This window comes from Falco peregrinus, chromosome 16 (assembly GCF_023634155.1).
Source record: "Falco peregrinus isolate bFalPer1 chromosome 16, bFalPer1.pri, whole genome shotgun sequence".
NCBI classification, from domain to species: domain Eukaryota; kingdom Metazoa; phylum Chordata; class Aves; order Falconiformes; family Falconidae; genus Falco; species Falco peregrinus.
The window spans coordinates 3,369,785-3,395,216 of record NC_073736.1 but is presented as its reverse complement, the minus strand read 5'-3'; the positions used below and the strand labels follow the sequence as shown (position 1 = coordinate 3,395,216).

At 48.9% G+C, this 25,432-nt stretch overlaps 1 protein-coding gene across 9 annotated transcripts in view; it reads left to right on the top strand.

The window, feature by feature from the left end:
* ANKS1A (ankyrin repeat and sterile alpha motif domain containing 1A) overlaps positions 1-25,432 on the top strand; it is a 112,547-nt gene that overhangs the window by 42,334 nt on the left and 44,781 nt on the right. For 4 of the 9 annotated variants that reach the window (XM_055819618.1, XM_055819617.1, XM_055819615.1 and 1 more), the window contains 3 exons: positions 3,832-3,949; positions 10,966-11,537; positions 25,151-25,198. In XM_055819618.1, the coding sequence (XP_055675593.1) occupies positions 3,832-3,949; positions 10,966-11,537; positions 25,151-25,198 (738 nt within the window). Of the gene's footprint in view, positions 1-3,831; positions 3,950-9,727; positions 10,147-10,965; positions 11,538-25,150; positions 25,199-25,432 lie in introns of those variants that run through there. The other 5 variants (XM_055819622.1, XM_055819623.1, XM_055819616.1 and 2 more) reach the window with 3 other exon arrangements.

Genomic DNA, 25,432 nt, shown 5'->3' with positions numbered 1-25,432 from the left:
GAATCACGTTGTGATGTGGACTGTTGCCCACTTGTAATGATCCCACCAAATGCATCTTCGCTGGAGACTGAAACCCAGAGGGCCCTTAGTTCCTGCTTCCTCTGAGCTTCCAGCTGCCGAGGAGATGCGTGGGCTTGTGGGTCCCACTGATGTAAACAGGGATCAGGGGCTTGAATTCAGCCAAGGATCTGGCCCAGCATCTGTTAAAGTTGTCTTCTGCAGAGGTTGAGGCAAGTGGGCTGCTTTTTGGTGAAACCAAAGCTCTCCTGTTCTGCGTTGTTCCTCCTGCGCTTCCTCTTGCTCTTTTGTGTTCACTTGCTTATGGACCTCTGTGAGAGCTGTCTGGGGGGGGTGTGTGAAACCACAAATGCGTCTTGGCAACTTCTGCTGGCACCCAGGAAAATGTTTAAAGCAAAACCAAATCTTGTGGATATCCTTGCCTTTCCAAATGCAGTAGGCTGTGTGTAAAACCAGTGGCGTGCATCGGAACAGACTCCCGTTCACCAGCAGCTTGGCTTTGAATGTGTTGACTCTGAAGTTCTTACACGGCATAAATGTGATCTGTTTTCTGAAGTATGTCAGCTCTACCGCAGACATGAGTAAAACAGTATTTGCTTTAATAGAGCCGCCTTTTGAGAGAGAGTAAAGCTTCAAATGGTGCATAAACAGGAAAACTGAAATGTGAAATTGCAGACTGATCTCTCCGCTGCTGTTAAAATGACTTTGCAGTGTTGATGGCTGGTCCTGTGGCTGGTGCTCAGCAGAGGAGAGCTGAGTAGCAGGTCACAGCATAATTGGAAAGCAGAGCTTGTTTATGATAACAAACACGAGGGAGGGAAACGTGCATGGGCTGCTCCTGCTGAGTTATCTTGCCATATTTAATTATAAAACACCTGCTGTGGTGTCCTGCCGTTAATGGCTTTGGAAACATGATCCAAGGTTCCAATCAGGATCCATGATTAAAAGAAATCTTGCTGGCAAATAGACTCGTATGCAAAGTGACTTGCTGGGGAGATCTTGATTTGCAACCAATTTCATCGGTGTCGCTGACAGATTGTGTCGCTGCCTGGAAATGACCTTCTAGATGTACCGATAAGGCAGGTTTGGGTCTGGTTCTTGTTCTTTGCTGCTTCTGGGGTGCTCTGCTTTGCTGAGCATTGCTCATTTCATTTCTCTTGCCCAGTATTTATCATTTGGGTACATGTTCTCTCTGGGTTGGGCAGGCGTGGACAGGAATATGCTTAGGGCATGCTGTAAACATCTCGGAGCAGCATCCTGATCCGCCATCCTCCAGACCTGCTCTCGCGTTAGAGCCAGGACAGTTAGTCATTGAATATTCTGGGGTTGGGCCAAACTCTAGTTTCAAAAGTAGTCTTTTTATTCCATTGCCAAGCTGGGGCTATCTGTCAAAACAGATGTGCATAAACAAGAAACTTTTAATTCTCATGATGGAAAAACGTTAGTACAAACAGGCGAAAAAGAGCTGATTGTTTGGAGGTGCTTGAGTGCCTTCTTTCACTATCTGCAGAAACCTTCTGGGTTTGCAGCTGAATAAGTGTCTGCATTGTCAAATTAAACTTCAATTTAATTTGTTTACTACTCCTCTCCGAAAGGGAAGTGCAGATGAAAGACGAGGCGCCATGATTGTGCCAGCAGTTCAGTTTGCAGCTCTGGGGAGGGAGGAGAGACAAAAGAGACGAGTTACCCTTTAAAAAGTCTTTCAAAGGCCACGACTGTGGATTAAGTACACGCCAAAGAGCACGCTTGTTATTAACATCATCTTATTTTGGGGCTTTGCTAATAGCGAACATTTATACATGCTGACCAACATGTGTAAATAAATGATAGATGACTTGGAAGAAAAATTGATTTGATTTTGTTGCTCCTGGTTGCAGAGCCTACAGAGCAAGCCCAGTTTCCCAGCAAACAGTGGTTTTCATTTGGAGTGAATTCGAACCTGAAACTCTGTTTAAAGCTTGGGGGGATGAGAGCTGGAGAAAATAAAGTGTACCCAGGCCTGTAAACGGACGCATAAAAGTTTACAAAGCGCAAGCTGGGAATTGTGTGCCGCTAGGGAGCTGCTGCCTGAATGCATTCAGTGCATTTGGAAGAGGTCAACACCATCGTTAGCGTCTGCAGGAGTCTTAGGAGTACACTGCTGCCTGGCTTGAGGTCCAGGCTTCAACTGTTACGACAGGCTGCTGCTGTGCAGTATTTTTCCAAGTTCTCTGGCGAGAGCCTGTCACCTACTGTTATGGTCTGATGTTTTTGTGCCACCATCTGGTCGGAAGTTTATTTCCTTAATTTGCTCGTTATGAGCTCCTTCACCTGAAAAGGAGCAGGTCTGCCTGACGGCGCGTGTTGGAAGCAGGTAGAATAAATACTTTCTTTGCCGGACATGGCCCATTTCCTCCCATTGAGAAAGCTGATTTAAAAGCCACTTGAGGTTGCACGGACGTAGGAATCCAGTCTGTGCTGCTGACTTCTGGGGGTGTCTCTGAGCCTCCAGAAGCTTCCAGAGGGCCTGACTAGATCGCAGTCAGGTAGGTACCTCTTTGCCCTTGCAGCAACCCTGATGCTCTCACCTTGGGGAAGAGGTGGGAGGCGGTGCTTAGGCTGCTGTCTAGACGGTGGCAGTTAGAGGAGCCTGCGAGCAGTAAGAGAGCCCTCCTTGGGGGGACGTTTTGTTCAGACCTGTTCTTCCCCGTCTTGGCAGCAGGTAGGGATCACCTGCTTTCTGCCGTGGTTTGACCCAGCCATGGTTGGATCAACCTGCCGGGGTCTAGCCAGGAGATGGTGCTGAAAGGCAGCTGACCATGTAGGCAGGGTGCCTTGAAGCCCGGTTTAGCCCTATTAGCACTGGGGTTTAGCCCCATTAGCACTGGGATAGCACGCCTGGTGCTCTAAGGATGGTGCCTTGAAGCCCAGTTTAGCCCCATTAGCACTGGGGTGGCACGCCTGGTGCTCTAAGGATGGTGCCTTGAAGCCCAGTTTAGCCCCGTCAGCACTGGGATGCATGTGGTGCTCTAAGGACGGTGCCTTGAAGCCCAGTTCAGCCCCGTCAGCACTGGGATGGCACGCCTGGTGCTCGAAAGATGTCAAATGCCCGTCGTCCTTGGCGCTGAGGTGGACCAACACGTGTGAGTCTGCAGCCAGACTCATGTGGATCCTGCAGCAAGCCCGCATCCCAGCACATGGGTGGTGGCGTTCCAGAACAGCTTGCTGGAGCATCTGCCAATATTCCTGACTCTAATCAGAGGCTTTTTGGGATTTAAATGAGCACAATCGCTGTTGCACATCCTGAGGTTAAACTGTGTTTATACAGTATTGCCTGAGGGCTCTTTAGTCCTAAATCTGCTTGTGCATCCTGAGGTTAGGAATGCTGGATCCGAGACTGCAGAGAAGGTAGAGAGATTTGGGCTTTTTTTTTTTTTTTTTTTTTTCCCAGCCACATCCTAATAGGGCCAGCAACTAAATACTGAATGACGATGCAAATTCCAATAGCAACAGTAAGTCTGAGTTGGGATGAACAGGAATAACGGTCTCAGCTCTTTTCCCCCCTCCAGGCTGTCTGCAGACCTTGCACAGTGAATCAGTTGGTCGGTGCTAGAAAGCTGTCAGCAACCTGAAATACTAGAAAATAAAGGGGGTTTGGGTGGTTTTTGGAGGGGCAGGGGGGGAGGACTATTGCATTTTGGATCGCACTCGGCAGTGAAGGTGTTGCCTCTGCCAATTCCTTGCTTAAACCATGGCATAAAGAGGCCTTGTGCTTTATTGCTGGGATAAATAGCATTGCTTTGTGGAGAGCTACATTATGCTGTTTTTCATTAGGCCCCTGTTGCACGAGGAAAGAGCAGGGGAAGTGGAGCTGAGGAAGAGGAACACCCTTACGAGCTGTTGCTTACAGCAGAAACGAAAAAGCCGGTGGCACTGGATAGGAAAACAAAAGGTAAGTGACCATCCAAAACATGGAGCTGTTTGCTTAGATGCATTTAAGGAAAATATAGAGGGCAGAGAGAAACTGGAACAATTAAACTCTTTGGGTGGGGCAGCTGGGGTCTGGATTGCAATTGTTTTTGTTTCCCGGTAATCTTCACTTTTTATAAAAAGGAGAGAGCTAAATGTTCCTGTACAAAGTGTACACGGAGGAAGGGCAACTCTGCTATTTTGACAACTAAGAGATTATGAGGACCTACTCTGTTAACTTAGGAAATAAGCCGATCTTGGGCACGGTCAAGTGAGTGCAGAGGGGTGGAAGGCTGTGGTGTTGTTACAAGGGAGAGGAACCCATGGGAGCCTTTACGTGAGCCGTATTCTCCACCCAGCTGAACTTGAGGACCTGCTGGTGTTGCATGTTGATATCAGCAGAAGATTGGCCCTGATCTTAAAACCAACGTCCCAGTGTGTATTAAAGCTAATTTGAGATGTAAACTAACAAAGGAGGAAAACAAACACGTAGAGCAAGCCCCTTTTCTAGAACATGCTGAAAATCTGCTCTGTACCAGGTTAAGTATCGAACTAGGCTCTCTTCTCCCAGAGGAACTGTTGTGCTTTACCAGGGGTCTGGGAACACCTTGTCTCTTGTGTTTGGCTCTTGCTGGGCTTTTTGGCTTTCCTTCAACAACAACAACAACCACCACAAAAGATTTGTTTAGAGGGAAAAACATTTCTTACTTTATTCAAAAGTCCTGAGCAGGATTTTGGAAGGTTTTAGTTGGGATTCGAAACCTGGAAACCGTCTGGCTTTAAGGATGGACAGAGGATAATGAGGACTCGGTGTGATGTCTCACTGACTGCCCTGTAAGACCTGCAGCTTTTTTTCCCCCCCCCCCCCCCCCCCCCTTCTTGCAGCATGATAGCTTTTGTTCCTTGAGCCCTGCCGTGCTCCTAGCTTGTGCAGGGTGGCACAAGAGGTCATTATTTTCCCACCAGCGTTTGCCAAAGCCACTTGCTGCCGGAGGCCAAGTTAGGATGCTTTTCAGGTTGGTGCTTTGGGGTCTCAGCCAGGAGTAGTCCTTGGGTGACAGCTATGGAGCCAGCAGCTTTCAGGCACAGCTTTTCAGCGTGCAGCTATTGCTGATTATTCAGGTGCGAGCTATTCCTGACTGCTTGGCTCCTTTCTCTGCCTACCGTGTCTAGGTTTGATTAATGTGTGTAAAGGTGGGTCCTAACTATGTGTCAGACGAAAATAAAATCTCACAGGAATGCATTTGCTTGTTCTTGATGTAGATCTCTTCCCCTGAACGCGTCGGTACTGCAAACGGTCTAAACCCCGTTTCACAGAGGTTGCAGGGAGCATCTTTAGCCTACTAAGGATCCGGAGCAGAGTCCTGTCTTAACATCCAGCTGGAAAGATAAGAGCTGTGACTTCAGGGTGTGCAGTCTGTGGCAAGTGTTACTGGGTTTGTAACAAGCGCGGAGCCCTTTCCGCTGTTGCAGCAGGAGAAATCCAAGGATGCAGTTGAGTTTTCTCATCTTCCAGGTCTTGCCCACGCTTCTAAACGCAGTTACCACTGCATCTAATGCAGCGGAGCCTTCAATCCGGTGGAGGTGGAGAGCTGCTCCACCCGGGAAGGGGTCCAGCCGATGTATTTCTCATTTCTTGCGTTTCTTCCGCTTGCCGGGGCCATATCCCATCGCTCTTCGTGGTGCACCTGGAGAAAAAGACACACGATTGTTTGTCCCCCTTCTCCAGAGGGTCCCAGCTGTTTTCCAAAAGGTCTTGGCGTGATCCCTGTGGCACAACCGCATGTGTGGCAGTGTCCCCAGCTGGCAGCTCTCCCCACACTGCAGGAGCAGCTGAGCTTTGACAGGGCCCCCTGTCATCCTTCACCTGCTGTTTGTCCTCTCGGGGACTTCAGGCTTCATGATGCCAGTAGGAAATGAGACACTGACTACATTTCTTTTTTGTTTAGCACGATTTTTCTGGTCTGTGGTGTTCATCCTTGCTTTCTGTCACAGTGTTACAGGTTGTTCCTTTCTGCACGTGAGGTTGATAACTGCTCTGGAAGGGTGGATCAGCTTTGAAATCTGCTTTATTGCACTGGGAACAAAAGAAAATGGTTCCAGCTTTCCCAGCAGTTGGGGTCAGATACCAGAAGGGCACGTGGAAGCAGACGTAGCTAAGTATGAAATGTGAGGTATATGTGGGCGTGGGGGGAAAAGATGCGTTTAGGGAGCAGCAGAGTCGTTTTGGCAAAAAGTTAAACAAGGGCTGAGTGAGGGACTGAAGCCTTAATTGAGGTGTTGGAGAATTTTCCCAGCTCTGGATCAGACGGGTCCTGGAGCATCAAAGGCAGCAGCTCAATCCCAAGACAAGGAGCAGGCTGCAGGGTGGCTTTGAATTACTTCTTGGCCCTTGTTCTGAGAGGCTGGGCTTCTAGATGTTACTTGATGAGTTCTGGAGGAGCCTTTGGTCAGCAGAGAAGGACTCGGATTCTCGCGGGCTATTGAGAAGGACTTTCCAGGGCAGCTGGAAAGCTGAATTTCAGGCATGCTGTGTTTAATGGTGCCTTTCATATGTGATAGCTGCCTTTGTTCCTCTTGCTGCAAGTTGTCTTGTATCCAGTGACTAGATGAATGTGGTATTATCCGCCTGGCTTTGGTTGCCTTTTGTGTATGTTACAGCAGTTTGCTGTCACATGCTGGAGCACTGGGAAAAGTTGGCCTGATGTTGCGGGCAGAGTATCAGAAGTGGTTTAAGCCAAATGCTTTCACATCCCCTTTGGTAAGGAAACTACGTGCAATCGCCTGCATGAGGTCGGGTCATTCAGACCTTGTAACAGGACTTGTAAATAGGCCAAGAGTGGTGAACTCTGTGTGGACTGACCGGAGGAGACCGTTCCACTCCTGCTGCGTTCGGAGAGACCTGATGGAGGATGAAGGCAGAAAATGCTTCCGAGCTTTGTCTGTCTTGCCTCTCAGGAGAATCCTCCACAAGTGCTGTCAGCAGTAACCGGCTGCAGGTAGGACTGACTCGGTTCCTTCTGAGAGTTATTAAAACTGGTACTTGTTGAGGTTCTGCTGTGCTGCTTCCATGGGAAGCCCAGCCTGAAGTCCCTGCTTCGCCCTTCCTCCTGCTCGCGTTTTTCTTACGGTTATTCTGGTTCAACCAGATGTATGACTGTGCTCTAAACCAGGGCGCTGAAATGAGGCAACGATGAAAGACAACACATGCTGCAGAGAGATTTAAAGAAAATAGCTTTTCAGAGAGCCGCAGAAACAGCGGGATGGATATCGTTACAGGGAATCCGTGGGGACGCATGGGTATGGCAGACAAAGGCTGGAAGAGGCAGAGACTTCTTGGTTTGCCGTGAGATGGATGATAGTGTAAACCACAGCCTACGTGCCCTCCCTTGGTTTTGTGGCTGGGGGACAGACCCCTTCCCGTGTCTCGGGTCCAAGCCTGCATTTCTGCTGTCACGATGTATTTAGAAGCTTCTGTGCAGAGTGAAATGAACGATCTCTCTAAGCAACCAGAGCAGTGTTTTATTGCCCTTTCCTAAAAGGGGAATAGGGGAGGGAGTAGAAAAAGAGCACAAGCTCAGGTGGCTTTTGGAGGACAAACTGCCCAAAGTGACCGAGTTTGAGGCTAATACAGGAGCGTACTGTACACGTCTGGATTTCGCATGCAGCATCTCGCTGCGTAGATGAGCCTTTCATCCCATCAACATCAAGAAGTTTCAGTTTTACTGCAGTTGAAGGTTATTTTCGCACCTCTATAGCAGCACCCTAAGGGACCCCTTCCTCCTCTGGCCGCCTGTGCCACAGGAGATAGTTGCACGCCCCTCACTTGACAAATTCTGGTGTGATGTAGCACAGGGAGCCTTTTCTATATGAAAGGTAGAGGCTGGTGTGTGCCCTTGCTACTTCTGAGGCTGGGGAGCTTGAGCAAAAAGCAGCTGCAGTAACAGCTTCATTCTCCTAATCCAGGGGCATGAAAGAAATCCTGTTGATGATATATACGGAAAGAAATTCAGTCGAGACAGGGCAGTTGCAGCTTCGTGTTATGAGTTTAGGGAAGCGCTTCGTATCTGGAATCATCAGGCAGCTGGCAGGGAAGCTCTTAATTGAATCCTCCCTGGGAAGCAGACGGTCTGTGCCTGGGCAGGCGCTCCTGTTCCCATTAGGTGTTGGAAAAAATCTCTCCCGTTGCTGAAACCTGCAGTGGGCATTGGCTGAAAAAGTCAAGACCAGATATCTGTGCTTGGGTGTAAAATCAGCTCGGGGAGCTGGGCAGAAGCCCCTCTGTTAAGGATGACTCCCTTTCTGAGTTAAAAGGTGTAGCTGGAGGAGGATGCTTTGAATGCAGCAGATGGATGGAACTGGGGTGTCTCTGCTTCTCTGGCAGCTAAGTATTATTTTCTCCTTCTCCAAATTCACGATACCCTTGAAAAATGAGTGGTGTTCCTCTTTGTGCCATGAGAAAAGTGATCGGCACATCAGCTGAATCGCGTCAGTGACCTATCCCAGAAAGGTATGTCTTCCCGGGATGGCCGGGGGTTGTTCTGGTCTCTCCACGACCATCCTGAGGCACCTGTAGTTGAAACCCCAGGAGGTAAAACCTGGGGAGCCCTCAGCGTTCCTGCAGTGTGCACCTCAATGACAAAAAGGAGCGAGATGACCCTTTCCTTCCTACATCAGTTCTCCCTGCAGCTTTCAGGGCCCGCTCTGAAACGTCTCCTTCAAGATGTTCCTTGCATCTTCTGAGCAAGGGCTCCTTTCCTTGCAAGGGCCCTTCCTCCTCTGGCAGCTCCCTTGCATTTCGAAGTCCTTGGTCGGCTGGAGAATGAATGGGTGGCTGTGATTTCTGTGCAACAGGAGCCCTTTTGTGAGGCCCTGGAACTGGATTTGGAGCACTTTGTTCTGGCTGGACTCAAGTGTTCCAGCACGTGGCATAAACTTTCACCAGCCGCCTCTCTGCCTTCAGCAGAAATGTCAGGAAAGGTTAAGCCGAGGCACGGAAGAATTGATATCCAAAGAAGGAAAGGTTTGAGAAGAAAGGCTGTTGATTTTGCAAAAGCTTTGTCCTCCCCATCAGGTTAACGTGACTGTCCTGTCAGTGCTGTGTCCCCCTTAGCGGCTCAGTAGCTTTTTCTTACTAATACGGGTCTGTCCTAGGAATGCAGCATGTCTGATCGCTTCTGAGGTTTCTCTCCAGCATTACAGCATCATAACTTTAGGCAAAGTAACTGACCGTAGTCTGGTCTCGGGATGTTCTGCCAGGGTGCTGCTGTTGGCTCTCTGCAAGCAGCGTTAGGAATGATGCTGGTGACACCACCTGCCCCCGGGAGATATGCCTCCCCCTTGGCAAATTCAGAACTTGTGGTGAATGTGCCCATGCAAGATAATCAACAACTACTTCATTGTCCCGGAATCTTTTAACTCGCAGGATCCAGGATGAACTAAGCCCTTGCATCACTTGAGCCCAGCGAGCAGCGAGCTCTGCGGGCGCGCTGCCCTGGCAGTCAACCTCCGTTCAGGCTTTGGCTGTTCCTGACTCAGCTGCCAAGGGAGCAAGCTGCTTTTAGCATTTCTGTGCAGTAAACACATGCCTGCGAGAGGGACTAGCTGGGCTCGTCCAACACGGGGCATATGAGACCCTGGGCTCTGAAGCGGCGTGCAAAGACAAATGACTTAATTCCGTCCTTTCCTGCCTCATTTCTGGTGCGAGGACAGACCACAAAACCAGATGGGTGTTAGTGTTTGAGAACGACCTGGTCGAGGTTAGCGCTGGAAAGGATGCTCGGGGGGAAGGAGTTGATCACACTGTTGTTGCTAATAGGCTGCTTTTAGTTCAAGATAAGTAAATTCATTAGTGTGTTGTGCCTCACTGAGATGAGGATTCCTTTGCCTTGGCTTCCGAGAGCTGCTGTCTTGCAAAGCAGGCGATTTCCTCTTCACATCTAAACATCCTCCTTGCGTTTCAGAGCCAGGTTATCGGGGTGCTTTGCTCTGGTGTTCCTTTGCAGTGGCGTTTTGCAGTCCTCGGACTGAAGAGTGTTTCCTCGGCAGTAAATGGAAGCGGTTAAAATTGGTCAAACAGTTATGTGCGGGCGTAGGAATCCTTTGTAAACAGAAATTTTATTTCTTAGCTTTCCAAAATTCTGCTTTGACAGTTCCAGCGCCCATTCACATGTGACCCGGGTGAGTACGCGTGTGTCTGTGTACACACTTGGCAATTGGGATCAGTCAATTATTCATGATTTATGCAGGACCCTGGTACCTGATATTAAAGACGTTGGTGCAGGAGTGGCTGAGGAGCCGTGTCATGTTTCTGGGACAGCCGGTACTCCTCGCAGCTCACTGCGTTAGTAGATCAGACCATTCCGTGTTGAGCTGTTGCTTGCAAGAGAAGAGACTTTTTGATGAAGTTTGTTTTTTTGTTTTTTTTTTGTTGTTGTTTTTTTTTTTTTAATTGCATCAACTGTTTATTTCTCTCCCCTGAGTAAAGAGGAGAGGTTAGACTGGGAAACCGCTAGGGAGGAAAGCAGTGGGTTTTTTTTGGGGAATGGATTTTGGAACTTGCAGGTTGATTACGGTCCAGCAGCTTTCCCACCCTGCGGCTCGTGCCAAGAGCAGGGAGCGCTGCTCTAAATAACACTTTGGCCTTTATGGAAATGTATCAGATGTTCCAGGAGCCTCTGTCTCTGCTTCTCCTACCTCACTTGCTCTCTCTGCAGGATATAGTTAGCACTTCTCTTAGCCTTATATAGCAAGGCCTGATAGTTAGTGTTAACAGGAATAAAACAACAAGGAGCGCTGCCAGATTGCATAAATCAGGCCAGTGTTTGGAATTTCATAAATGCCATGACTTTGGGTACAAGTTGAGCATGCAGAACAATACTGAACTGTTCTCTCTTTATCTCTCCCTCCCTTGCTGAGGGAGGGCAGGGGGAGAGCTGGAATTATGCTGCTTCTTCCATGTTTTTAATTCCCCCCCCCTTCATTTTCGTCCCCTTGAAGACCACAGGAGGAGCAGCGGCAGCCGCAGCCAGGACTCTGCCGACGGCCAGGACATCCAGGTTCCAGAGCAGTTTTCAGGATTGCTTCACGGTTCTTCCCCGATCTGTGAGATAAGCGAGGACCCTTTCAGGCTCGTTTCTTCCACGGAGAAAGGAGGCACGGAAGCTACAAGCCACCCACCTGCTATGCAGCTGGAGGATGCTGACTTCTCTGCCTCTGGATCAGTACGGACCAGCTCTCCGGACCAAAACCAGAAAGTAGTCTACGCAACTGTCCAGCACACGCACATCAACCGGGCGGATCCTGAGACTGTAGTCACGCCCCACGTGCTACAGCACCCCGGTGGTGCTGAGGAAGAGGGGGACAGAGCTGTGGGCAGAGCCCACCCAGGGAGCAAGCCCAAAGCCGAGCTCAAACTCAGCCGCAGCTTGTCTAAATCGGACTCCGATCTTCTGACCTGCTCTCCAACAGAGGACGATGCCATGGGGAGCCGGAGCGAATCGCTCTCCAACTGCAGCACTGGGAAGAAGAGGCTGGAGAAGTCCCCGTCCTTTGCTTCGGAGTGGGATGAGGTAAGGCTGGCTTTGCTTAAGAGCTGCTGTGCCGGGAATGAATCCGCATGGCGTGAGCTCCTCTCTATCACACTGGCCTTTAGAGGGGGTCCTGGGTGGTTTTCATTAGTTTTACAAACTCTTACATTGCATTAAATGCTCAGTTGTAACTCTTTCAGGTGTGAAAGGCCAAGATATAGGGTTAATTGGAGTGGGGGAGAAGCAGAATTGCAAGGAGTGAGGGGCTTTCCCAAGTTTTTGAGGTTGCTCAAATACAGGGCTTGATTTTTTTAGGCAAGCCAGATACTTTGGGCATGCAAAACCTTATGAGGGAGAGCTGGTAACGGTGCTCCCTGACAAATCTTTGTGTTGACCTCCTCTTCCAAATTCTTCCCCTGTGGACTCTCCCAGCATCCAGAGGAGACGTTTTGGTTCTGGGTCCCCGCTGCTGGGGGGTAAGCAGTGTCCTGAGTTCACGGGGATGGAAGGAAAAAGTAGTTAGGCTGTGTCTGGTGCATTTAATAGCTCCCACTTTCCTCTTCACATATTTATTTCAGAGGCTTGTTAGAAGTCACTTTATTGTAGTACAGGAGGCCCATGGATAGTTAAATATTTCATGCTCAGAAAGTTGGCCCTAGTGAACCACTCGGGCGAGATTAAGTGTCCCTCTGAAATTCAGCACCGCAGCATTACTGAAACATTCTTTGGAGATGATTCTCTGCTGGTAGAGCAGCAGCGCTGCGGAAGAGATAAGCTCGGATGAACCACTCTTTGTACACTGAAAGGAAATAAAACCCCTGGCGTGGTGCTGGGGGTGTGGAGCGGTGTGTGCCGGGCGTGTAAACCCCTGGGACGGTCGTGCCCCTGCTCGCCTGTCCTGCGTGTGCTGACTGGTGCTCAGCTGCCTGACTCGGAGAGAAAATCATCTTTGGTGGAAGGGGGAAGTATTCAGAGATGCTAAAAGCACCTCCTAGGTACGAGCCCATCCTTCAGTTCATGTTCTGCTCCTCTCGCTCCCTGCAGTGGTCCAGGGTTGCCAAATACATCTATTTTCTTCTGTAGCTGTTCTGGTTGTAGAGGCATTGCTGTTAATTACCTGGGTGAGTTGTACCCTGCCTGTTAATGAAAGATTCTACAGCAGCAGGCTTGTTAGAAAGGGCTGGGTAATTTTTGCTGTCCTTTTCAAGCCTAACCAAACTGTTTACAGCAAACATGGAAAGGGAAGAAGCCTCTGGTTTTACAGTGCAGCAGGACTTTACCGGTAGCAGAGGTCAAGTGTTGGTGTGCCTGTGCTTCCTCTGCTCAGAGAAATGAACCCGCAGATCTGCTTCCCCGCGCGTAAACAAAAAACATCATTTCCACCCACTGTCAGCCTAAACAAGCCACAAGAGGAAAATCTGCTTTTCCTTCCCGTTACGTTAGGTGAGGAAATCAGAGGAAGAATGTGAAAAATTCACATCTGGCTGCAATGGGGCAGGTCTAACTTTTTTTTTTTTTAAATTGTACTATCAAAACCTGACTGTTTTATTTGTCTGCCTGGCTTCTGGCATAATTTAACCATTTTGTGGAATTGCTTTAATCTGGTAGTACCCTCCTGTGCCTAGAGCAGTGATTTGCCTTGGGGTCCCTTGGCTTTCACAGACCAGCTTCAACGATGCTGGACAGAGGTTTCTCCTCCCTGCCTCAGTTTCCCCATCTGCGAGATGGCAATGGCCTCTTTTTGCAGAATGTGCTTGTTCCCACTGAAAAAACACTCTGTGAAGTGAAATTTTTCTTGTAAGAAAGGAGACAAGGCAGCAGCTGGTGATTCACTGCCTTTAACCTGATTCGCCCTTTCATATCGTAAAGGCTGTATGGAGGCATTTGGGGTCTCGCTCTGACTCCTGGTGCAACAGTTGCAGTCTGATGCTGTCGTCAGGAGGGGCACAGTTCACGGGGCAGAGCTATTTTCTGTAGAAGCAGCATAAAATGGAGCTGCTGATAGTAGTTTATATGGCCAGGGCAGTTCTTGCTATAAAATATTCTAAATTAGACTCCTATGGCTGTTAAGAAATGGGAAAGATGCATCTGTGGGGAACACTTGGGGTTTTTTGCAGTGATTTGTATGCGCAGAAAGGGGCTGATCTAGCTGGTCATGATGGCAACAATGAGATTTCAACGTAAATGTAGTGCTGTTGTTGGAAGTTTAATTAGTTCCCTGAATGGGATAATGCAGCTGCTCTGAATTAGATGCAACTTGCAGCCTCTGAATTTACCGGGCTAATATAAAACCCTGTTGAGCCACCCCTGTTAGCAATGATTTGGCTCTTCCTCTCTGTTGAGGGGAAACAATGGCAGATTTATATGCATTATTCTCTTAATTTCGATAGTCTTTATGCAGGCAACTGAGGAGGAAAGTGATCCGTGCGCTGCTCTAAGCCACACACAGCTGTAGCAAACAAGCTGAGGCTTTTGCCCACTGGCCTTGCCAGCAGGAGGTGTGTCTGTTCGGGGTGCTGGGGACTTGGGGAGGGACCCGTTTGTGTCGTGGACAGATGGGATCCGTGGCAGAGGCTGAGCTAGCATCACTCTGGGCCAGGAATGACTCTGCTCGGCTAGTCGCGCCGTGGCAGGGAAGTGCAGGCTGCTTGGAAGCGAAGGATCACGTCCCTTCCCCAGCCAAGCGCTGCCGATGCCCTTTGTTGGAAGTGGAAGGTGGTGCCGGCTTTGCCAGAAGGGTGGGATGGGGAAGAAATGATTCACTTGGCAAAACTCATCCCTGTTCCCAGTCGCAGTTCCCCTGCTCCAAGGATCTGCCCAAATAACAGATGCCGGCAGTGCTGCGTTGTGCTCCGGGCTGCCAGGGGGTCTGTTGGGCTTGTCCCAGCTGCCCCCTGACCCACTGGCTCCTTCCCAGGAGCGTGAACCTGCACGTGGTGTCCTCCCCGGCTGCTGTCCCACAGAAACTCCTTGTGAACAAGCTGGAGAAATTAAATCCAACAGCGCTGTGTTGCCCAGGGAGAGGGGCGAGGACCAGAAGTGCTCAATCCAGTGCTTGAGTGGGAAGCGAGGTGGGGAAGAAGCGTGCGAGGGGGGGGGGTAGAGCTCCTAGTCAGCATAAATATTTGAATCCTTCCAAACAGGGCTGAGGGCTAAAGTGATAAATTTGGTTTTCGTCATCGGCTCATAAATATTTAGCGGACGGGAGATGAGCACAAAGCAGTGGCAGCTCACTATGAATTTTGTATAGGAGAATAAACTCTGTTTGCACTCCTGCAGGAGGAAGGGGCCTCTTGGCGCCCGGCTTGGCTGCCAGCACCCTTTCCAGGGCGGATTAATTCGCATCTGCTCGGCCTTCCTCCTCCATGGAGTAGCTCCAGCCCTGCGCGTCTGCCTGGGTTGGTGCACACGCGCTGCCGTAGCGCTGCCGTAGCAAACCTTGCGTCACGCAGAACGGCACTGGAGTCCCCTGGAAACCTCCCACCCCCAGGGTGGGATGCAGGAGGGGCTGAACAGATTTCTCTCCTGATAAGCTATTTCAGGTCTCTTTGGAAGCAACATATGCACGTCTAATACGAATAGTGAGCTGTTTAACAAAAACTAATCTGCAATAACTTCGCTTTATTCTGAGCCTGTGCTATCTAATCACTCTCAGCCAGGTTTAGGTGTCGAACATTTCTGTCTCCCCCTGCCCCAGCTTCTCTTGTGTTTTGTTCTGTGTCCTTTTATCCATTTGCTGAAGAAGAGAACCTGACCAAGACGAAGTAAAACTTTATCACGGTCACTCACTGAGCTACCCCAGCTCTGCTGAGGAAGCAGCTTCCTGACAGTGAGAATAATTCGTGGGCTGTAGTCTTCCCCAGGAGGAATGATGGCTGGGCTTGGGGATGTTGTAAAAGAGTCCTCTAAAAACTGAGGGGGGGGGGGGGTGGGGCTTGCGAGGAAGTCGGGCTGTGACAAATGCTTTCTGTCCCTTAGGTGCTGGCAGGTTGATAAAAGCGATGTCCTGTGCAGCCGCGCTTCACGCAGCACCGGGCGAGGTGATGAAGTGAAAACCCCTAAATGCAAATAGCAGATAAACGGGCTGTGTTTGTAGAGGAGGAAGAAGAGGGAAGATGTTTGGCTTTGGCAAAACGCAGAGATGCGTCTCAGCTGTAGGATTTTCCGTTTAGTGCCTTTATAAAAGGCTTCCGATGCGCTGCTGCTCCTGCCGTTATCTCCGCTGTTCATTTCTGCTCCGTACCCCGTCCTCCTGCCTGCGCAGCCAGGACACCCCACTCCAGGGTAGGGGGTGGGGGGTGGATTTTTGAGGATTTCGGTGTGGTTGGTTTTGATGCACATATGATCCAGGAGACTCGTCCGTGCAATCCAGCGTCACCAGACTGAGCAGGGATGTCTGGAGTGGAAGCAGGGTGCTGTTGGAGTTGGCTGTTCTTCTCGGGGGGTTGCTGATGGTAAGAGAAATGATGTGTTAAGCGTTGAGGGGCAGAGGAGGAGGCAGGCTACTGAGAATTGGCCTCAGACCTGGCTCCTGACATTCCTTAATCCTCTGCTTCCAGCTGTCTGCTATCAAGTAAGTGGCTCCAATGCTGAATTTGTAATGAACGTTGGGCTGAGAGGTTCCAGCATCAATTTCACAAAATGAGGTGGCTGCTTTGTGTTCTGGCTTCAGCTCTTCTAGGAAGAGATTAAACCTCCTTCAAAAGAAACTTGGGGAACTGAATAAAACATGCACTTTAGCTTTATTTAGAAAAAAGGAGATACACAGTCTACCATTTTGCATTTCTCCCCAACCCCCCAAGTGAATTAGTTGAAGAATTAATGAATATTCTGTAGCTAATTATGGTGCTGGACAACCATCATCCGCTGTGAATAATCGTGGGGCTGCTCCGTGTTTCACTGTTGCTGCGGAAGGATTTCTCTCCCCTTGGCAGTAACTCTGGATGTGATGTTTCACCTGTCGCTGGGCCATTTTGGGGGTCTTAATGTCACAGAAGGGTGGGTGCCAGGAGCAAGTGGCACATCTCTCCTTGCCTTCCATCAGAGGTTTTGAAGAGATGGGGAGCAAGTCCTTCGGGGTTGTGGCTGCTGTTGGGGTGCCTTTAAATACTTGAGCTCCATTAACCTTGTCAGGACTGCTTGGGTGCTTAAGTACCTAGCGGAATTAGTGCCTTAATTACAGGCTTACAGTTGAGGATTAAGAACATTTGCATTGCAATGTGAAACTTTAAAAGAAAGCTCTTGATGCAAAACCTGCCATTGGCTTAAAAGAAGCCCAGAAGTTGAAATTCAGAGCTGTGAGCTGGCTTTGAAAGAAAATGCAAATATTTCCCTTGTTATTCAGGGGGAGAGCTGCTATTTTTGTGCCTGGTGAAACTGCATCTTGTAAAAGCCCAGTGGGTTTTGTTCTGACAAGCTCCTGCAGCTTACCTGCCGTCAGGCTCCCCAGTGGCCCGAGCTGTAGATCGAAATAGTGGTGTTTGGAGTGAAAAACACAGTTGAGAAGACCGCATGTTCAGCCTCTCCGTGTCCATGCCACCTACGGCACATGGGCTGGCCACGGGTGGCATCACTGGCTTCATCCTGTGCCTTTGCATGGTCCTGCATGGTCCGAGGACATCCCAGCCACGTGGGTCACAAGGCTCCTTCCTTGCTTGCCAGCAGCCTTTAGGAAATGGTTATTTTGGTTCAGGTGTTTAAATCTTCACAGTTCCCTTGCCCTGGGTTTGGCTCCTGCCCCTTCTCAGGGAGGTGTGCTCGGCGTGCTTTTCCAAGAGCTGACCCTCGTTTCTAAGCTCTCATTCCAGTTTTCCCTTGGTCTGTTCGAAATGTTTAATGATTTTATTTGTTTAAGGGAAAAGCAGCAATGTGGTCGGTGTTCTTGTTCTGATTTCTGCTATACTAAACAAGCATGTCCATCAGGATTTTAATCAAATCAGGGCTGATTATTCTATTATCTCCAGATCCCAATGTTTCCTCTTGTTTTTCCTGTGCTAAGGTCAGGAATTCTTACATCATCCCTTGTGTCAAAACTCTTTTCCCTTTGCCCCCAGCGGTGAGATTTCCTCCATCCTGATTAACTTTTTGAAGTGAAAGCTTTTGTCTTTCCGTGATACAGGTTTGCTTTGTCCCTATTGCAAATGGCCAGCCTGTTAAAATTATAAACCGATGCCGAACTAAGCAGATCCAAGCCAATTTACGTCCATTTACCAGTTTTATAGGTAAAATTGGTTGGTGTTCTGGTCTGAAAGGCGAATGTAAGGACAAGTGTAGCTTATTTCTTTGTTTAGCTTGAAGAATTATATTTGCCAGCTCTTTGAATCATATCAATTCATCTGAAACTGGACAGGTGTCAGGGGTGGCTTTTCCCAAAAGCAGGTTTGCAAAATACGATGCGACGTTGCGTCTTACCATGCCTGTGCGGGGAAGGAGGCTTCCATCCACGCTTCAGAAGGATTTGTGAAAGTGCCCTCGATACAGATCTAAATGCACAATGATTTCTTTCTCCCCTTATTTATAGGGTCACCAATTACAGGCTGAAGACAGATCTAAATTAGTCTGTGTGCATCCAGTGTGCTAGAATAATATCACGATTTCAGTCCGCTGCTGCTACGTGTTAACTTTTCAAGTGCATTAACTCAGTATTTCTGAATTGGAAGCTTTTGATTCTTCTATGCAAATTATTCCTGCTCTGATGGATATTTTAGTTATGTAACCATCTTGTGATCATTAGTGGTTTTGGGACACTTTTGGTTTTTTTTTTTCAGGAACAGAAATGTCTGGCTTCAGTGTCCTTACTAAATTCAGTCTTTCATTATGTTCTCTTCCACTTTACATCATGTCTTGCAGTACTTCAGAAGCTTTTATTTTTTAAAAGAATGTTTCTGGAGCTCTATCTCAAGTCTCCACCATGCTGTGTTGTACCCTACAAGCTGGAGAAAACCTTTGCACCGAGAGCCTGACGTCATTTTTGGCTTTGTGTGAGGATGCGAGTATGAACGGAGTCCAGCAGTCTCGCTCTTACGAGCAGATGCATTGTCACGTTTGACAGGCTGTCTTGTCGTGTTCATGTGGAATTTTACTGGGCGTGTGTCAACAAGGAATGTTTGGAGGGCTCTGAAACTGCAGATCCACCACACACCGGTTGTGAAATACAAATTTATACCCGAAGTACCTTTCCTGTCGGTATGTGTTCAGATTTGTAATTCGGGGATTTGTACAGAAACACAGAGTGGAGGGTGGCGTGAAGCACCAGTCCCTGAGCCTGATCGAAATGAGTTTCTCGGAGACCATATGAAGCCAGAAAAATGTGTGCCTTTATCACTACTGACCAGTTGCAGAACGTCTTGAAATAAATAACACATTTCATGAGTCCTTGCGTTGTGCGTGGAAAGCACGCGCTGCTGGAGGAGGCTAGAGAATGGGAACTCTGAACTTCAAGTGTTGAAATGTGCCTCGAACAACTGGCTGGCTTTTGTAGTTTAGCTTTGATTTAATAAATTGAGCATTATCTTTTCCAGGCCTTTGGTATTTGTTATGCTGAGCTCATAACACAGGCTGGTAGCTTTTGTATACGCAGAATATATTGAGCGATGAAATACGAGGCTTCTGCTCTACGGGATAGCGATGTCGAGACAGTCAGCTGAAGCACCATAAACCAAACCAGAAATGGTTTATGTGCTGTCACCAATCTAGAAATGAGATTCATGGCCCACGTCCAAATTTCTCAGGACTACAGTGGCGCTAAGGAGCCAGCAGGTATTGTCCCAGATCCTCTTCCTCCTGCTCTTAACATTTGCAACTCCGTCCCTTTCAGGTGGATGCTGCGATCCAGCCATCCCTCTGCTCCGAGGGTCTGAGCAGCCTTGCTTCCACCCTCAGGGATGCAGTATCAGTTAGTAATGTCAGGTATCTATTAACCAAAGCCTTTTCTGGGGAAAATGCCTTAGCTGGCTTGTCTCTTCCACCAGCAGGATAAACTGGGAAGCAGGCTGGACCTAACTGCTTGTTGAAACAGCACCTGCTATATTGTCTCCCGGCTGAACGTCTGCACGCAGCATCTTCTTGGCTTGCCCACTGCCTGCGAGCGCCCTAATCACAGTGGTCTTTCGAGCCTGCATCGTGTTGGCTTTTAGAAAAGCTGCCGCCTTTTCTGTTGGCTTTGGCCCCTCTGTTGTTATCTGTGCTATTGTCATGTCAAACCTTAATTATTGCAGATCTGCAAAACCCTTGGAAGCCGCAGGGAGTTCAGCGGGCGCCCCGGGGTGCTCGCTGTGCCTCGCTTTGCTGGGCTGTGGGCTGGAAGAGCAGCAAGTGCTTACAGATGCAGCTAATAAATGCGAAGCAGCATGTCGGATGTAGTGGACTTCATTTCGGTATGGCGCTCTGGGGAAGGCTGCCTGAGGTGTCTTTTCGCCGTGTGTTTCCTAGACTTGAAATGAGAAGCAGGAGGAGTTGGGCCAGTGCAATTATCGCTGCACCGAGAAGCTTCGAAAATGTAGAAGTATTATTGCCAGTTATGGGAGGTTGTGGTGTAAATTGGATATTAGTTTTGAGATGCTCAAAAAGGCTAGTTAAAGCTGTTTCTTCATTCAGTCCGTTGCTCTTGCACATGGTGCTGGTCTTTGGTCCCGTTTTGCAATCGCTGCCTGAGTCATTTGCTTGTGCTGACCTCTTCCGTCCCCTCCGGACCGTAGCCCGCATCTCCTGAGAGATGATTTCACACATTAGCAATTAGAAAAGAAAATTCTAAATGGTGATTAAATAGCTCTGCTTGCTTTTTCCTCCCAGCAACCCCAAAATAACTTGCTGCTGTTTACTAGGAAATCCGTAAAACAGAAACAGCTAGCAGCATCTCGCGTTCGGCTGGAGTCTCCTCCGAACTGACACAAACTTTCAACTACGATCCCGAAGGTTGAGAGTCAGGCTTTGTGTGCAGGAGCCATCCTCTTTCTCCAGCAGCCATACAGCTCCTGGTTGCTTTTACCTTTGCTGGTTTTGGGGTGTGTTACAGTGGTATCGGTACAAAATGGAAGGATCTGACAGAGGTGTTCTGCGTGTCCTCAGCATCACCCGTTGACCCAAGGTGCCCTTATTGTTCTCCCCTGCTTTTTAGAGCTAACCCCTTAAGCTGTAATGAGCCTGGTCACTTTGTCGTTGGGGGTGTTGTGCTCAAAGGGGTTTTGAAACTGTAGAAGCAGCTTGTCTGGTAGGTTTTTTTGGTGTTTTTTTAGAGTTTTAAATCAAATCTGCCCCATCCCTCTGTTGTAGAAGCTTAGAAATAATGAAGTCCTAACCCTTGACACTTTGCAGAATTGCAGAAATTTAAAATACTGATAACCTTTAAACCAAACTTTGTAAGTAGCTTTCAAGAATAAATTATGCTGCTGGAACTGCTATCTTGTCTGCCGAGCTCTAGCCCCAGGCGAGTTTGTACAATAGGTTATGAACTCCTTAATAATAAGGATTTATAATGGGAATCCTGATATATTCGTAATTATGCTTATGCTGCAGGGTGTCATTATAATGCACTAATATCGTACATATGGTAGATAGCGTGCCATTTGTTTCTGTATGTTTTTATTTAATTATAAACTTTACTGCTTAGCGTTTCTGTTTCTTTGACGCATGTGCAGGCATGCTATAGCGTGTCTTCCTTGTGATCCGGCTTCTGGACTGATTTTCTGGACTGGCGATTTCTAAGCTGCCAGTTTGGGAAGGAGCCACAGAGGGAGCAGAAGGCATTGACCCCGCTCAGGTTTTCCCTTGCTCTTGCAGAAGAAGATGGGCAATGGTGCCTAGTACCAGAAATTGTATCAGAAGGGAAGGTAACCCCAGGAAGCACCAAGCAGGAGAGTTTTTGAGGAGAAAAACCCCGTTACATCGTCCCCAGGCGCTCTTGGTGATGACGCAAGCTGACAGTCCCCCCGTGTCACAGAGCTGGGGATGCTGCTGTCACCTTTGAGGTGCTTTCCGTGGTTCAACAGTTCACCCAAGGGGGACCAAAAAAAAACCCAACCAAAGTTACTTTCTGCTGGTTTGGTTCCCAGAAGCAACATGCTGCAGTTGGATGTGTGTGCATATACATATGTGCACGTGCACAGGGACACCTAAACTCTAAATCGTGCTTAGATGGTACCATGGGGTTCCCCGTTCAGGCTGCCCAGCTATCAGGGGCTGATGCAGCAGTGAGGAGCCTCCGAAGAGCAATAGAATAAAACGATCTGTTACATCTCATTCTGTTCCTACCCGATTTAACAAGTCTGGAGTTGTTACAGTGATTTAAGGAGAAAACACTTCATTGGAGCTGTTTCTTCGGTGCACCTGAGTTAACTCCACGAGCTACTTTCCCAGGATAAAAGCCCAAAAGGGGCTCTCCTTTTATATCTCCTTTTTATATCAAGGCGTATCTGGATTTTAATGGTAATATTTGGTTTTTCAAAAATAAGCTTCCTGCAAAAGCGCTTGTGTTTGTGCGTGCTGGAAAGAGCGCGCACTGCATGGGAAGGCTGGTGGACGTAGCCTGGTGTCTGAGGCACACTTCCAACCTCCTCCACACATGCAAACCTCCCCTCCTGGCTGGCTGCCTTAATTTGGAAGTGAGGAAGCAGGCATTTTGTCTAAACAGAGCTGTTTTGTGGGGCCTGGAGCCCAGAGCTTGGTTGGGGATGTGGGGTGTCGTGCTTGTGGAGCTGCAGAAGAGCAATGCAGATCATTGTCCGAAGCAGCTGGATGCTCTGCCCACCTTTTGTTCTTGAAGGGGATGGAGAGAGGGGGAAACTCTGCTTATAAACCTTCTGGGGTAGGGACAGCTGTAGCTCTCGACAATATCTGGTCATCTGAACGCTGGCATGCGAGTGTATATATTTATTTTTTTTTCTTCTCTCAGGACGACCTTGCTCTGTCCTTGGGAATCACTGATGCTGCATGCAGAGGCTGAGAACAAAACTTGTGCGTTTATATTGATGGTAAATGTAAGGGCTTTTCATCCCTAGGTGAGGTTTTACCAAGCCCCAGCAAGCTGCAGTATGGTAAAGATGCCCCTGAAACCTGGGTGAGTGAAACCTGGGTGAGTGTCCCTCTAATGGAGTGTTGCTCAGTTTTTTGTGCTTTCTGAATGAAGCTTCCTTTCCCTGCATGCAAATGAGTTGCTGCAGACAGCTCCTCTTGCATGAAGCTGTCTTTTATTTTGGAGATAAAAGACCCCAGGACTTGTTTAATCGTCCTCTGTATCTCTCAATGGACTTGCTGGCTCCGAACTTTCAGCGTTGGCTCTGGGGAAGGAAAAATTGGAGAGATTTATATGGAGCCCACGGCTACACGGCTGTCAGGGCAGGGGAGTGGAAGCAAGCACGGCAGGGCTGTCTGCAGATCGGTGTCACTGCAGGGTCTCCAGGAGGAGGGTTCTTGGTGGCTTGGGTGCCTGGCACCACAGGCTTCACGGAGGATGCAGGACCTGCCCATCTCTGGGTCCCCTGCTGATGGTGCAGGGGGGTATTGCAGGAGAGGAGCTGGTTTGCATCCTGCTCGTGTAGAAAGCCGTGAGGCTTCTGCCGGGAGCGCTGTGAGGTGGGGAGTTACTCTGCAGGACTCCGGTGTCGAAAGGTCCTGTCTTGCCAGCAGGGCAAACCTCAGCATCCAGCGTGTCCTCCGAGCTGGCTTGGCTTTTGCTGTCCTTCTCCAAACAAATACCTTTTTTGCCATTAATCAGAACTCAGGCGCTCAGGGTAGTTTGTTTTAAGATAAAGTTCTGTTTTGGAGTAAATTGCCAGTTGCTATGTTTTTGTGGCTGCCTGCCTGCATGGAAGAGCTCACCACTTCCCCAGCCCAGCGATGACTCCCGGCCGCACCCAGCTCCTTGTTTCGGGGTATTTTTATTTTTCAGCAAAATGTAGGCAGATGTGAAAATAAACTGGTGTGCTTCAATCCTGGTGAGAGCTTTATAACTCCTTCCCGTCGCATCCCTGGTTTTGGTGTTTGATGGAGAACAGTCTCCCATCCTTGCAGCCTTTCCTTCTCCCAGGGTATTTCAGCTCTGCCGTAATTTGTTTCCTTTCCTGGTAGGAATTCAGGGATCGTTGGCCAAAATATAGCGTGGAGTTGCTACCCATCTGGATCAGGAGTAACGGATACAATTGCGTTAATTTGGGAGGCAAAACTATTTTGCAATTTTACTTCTGTGGGTGTGAAAATAAATTAAAAAAATAATTAAAAACCTACCCCAAACCCACCCCTCAACCTGTTCAGAGATGGACGCTTGGTGCTTCAGTGGAAAAAACCAGGTTAAGCCAAAACAAATCGGAACTGAGTGTTCAGGCTATAACCAAGTCTGAACAGCAGCGCTATATTTAAACATGGTATTTTTGTATTTTAATAATTAACCACTGGGAAAGAACAGCCTAAAAAACTGTAGGGTAGGCTATTTTCAAGGTATCTTCTCTTCCAGCCCCATCTTGGTGCTCTAGAGTGCAGCTGAGGACCGCTTGTGGAGGACAGGGATGCTTAAAAGCATTCACCCCCTCTTTAGGTTTGTGTCCTTTCCCTGCGTTCTTACCTTTGCGACCTCTGAACGGTTAAATCAGCAACAACCCGGTGTTTGAGTTGGTGTGTGACTTGGGAGAATGCTTTCTTTTCGTAGAGAGCCGAGGGCATGAAGCAGGATTTCCCTTTGCATTAATTGTCATCCAGTTTTGACTGTGCATAACCGTGACCGCCTCCGGCTCACCCCGACGGTTAGCAAAGCACGGGTTGGGAAAGGTAATCCTTCGCCACGTGATTATTTCATTCCGGGTTTATATAGCACAAGGCAATTCCCTGCTTTTGAGGAAAAGTGCGCGGGTGTGTTAGCGCTGAAGAAGCACCTGCGGGTCCTCACCGCGGCGTTTTGCCTGCAGAGTTGTCGGGGCCGGGCTCGGAACCCAAAACGCATCACGTCCCTCTTGTATCGAGGGAGGGCAGTGCGATGGGAATGAGTGAACTCAGCCTGGCACTCAGAGTTCATTTGCAGTTTGAATCCAGCCATGGAAAAGGGATGCGGGGAAGGAAGCGAATTTTTCACAGTGTCAGACCGTGGCGCCCTGCCCTGGGCAGCGGAACTCATCCAGCCCATCAGGAGCGGAGCGAGTCGCCATCTGCATTCACGTTCTCTTGTCTGCAGCTTTTGAGCACCTGTCACCTCGGTGCAGGGGGGAGAAGTTGGGTTTTGAAAACCTTTTTCTACATTTAGAGGAAGCGGAAAGGTGGGGGAGAGTCCTTTTATCCTGCGCCATCCTCTCTAGGGCCGTAGTTCTGCAGCTGGCATTGCTGCTTCCCAGCCAGAACCGCAGCAGAGGAGCTGACCTTTCTTAAAACGAAGTTAAAACTTTCTCTTCTTTCATAATGCAGGATGAAAGAGCGAAAGTCCAAGTGGGTAAGGGTGGAAGAGGGCATCCAAGCATGGAGTGCAGTGGGGGCGGGCGGAACGCTGGCTCTTCGGATGCAAAAAGTGCTGGGAAATAAATAGGATTTTTTTGTAACGAGCATCTGATGGGAGGGAGCTTACCTGGCTCTTGCCAAATAGCGGTCAGAGTTGTAGCTCTGACCAAAGAGGGGCTGCAGATGTGGGCTTTGAACCTGCCACCGAAACATGCTCTTGTGCTCTCTGCCTTTCCCAGCAGCGCCGGCAGCAGCCCCCGCGCGTCTCCAGAGCCGGGTCCCAGCACAGCGTAAGAGATCTGCAAAGCGCTTGGCCTCCTCTGCTGCTGGGAGGGACTGGAGGGAGCTGGGGCTGCTTGAACAAACAGCTTTTCTCCTCGCCTCCTTTCTTCCCTCCCTCCCCACCTATTTTATTCCCCACCACCACCCCTCGGTGACTGGTTATAATGAAAGCTTGGCTGGGACCAAGTGATTCTTGCTCCAAATGATCCCATGAGACTGAAGAACCTCCCAGGCTTCAAGAT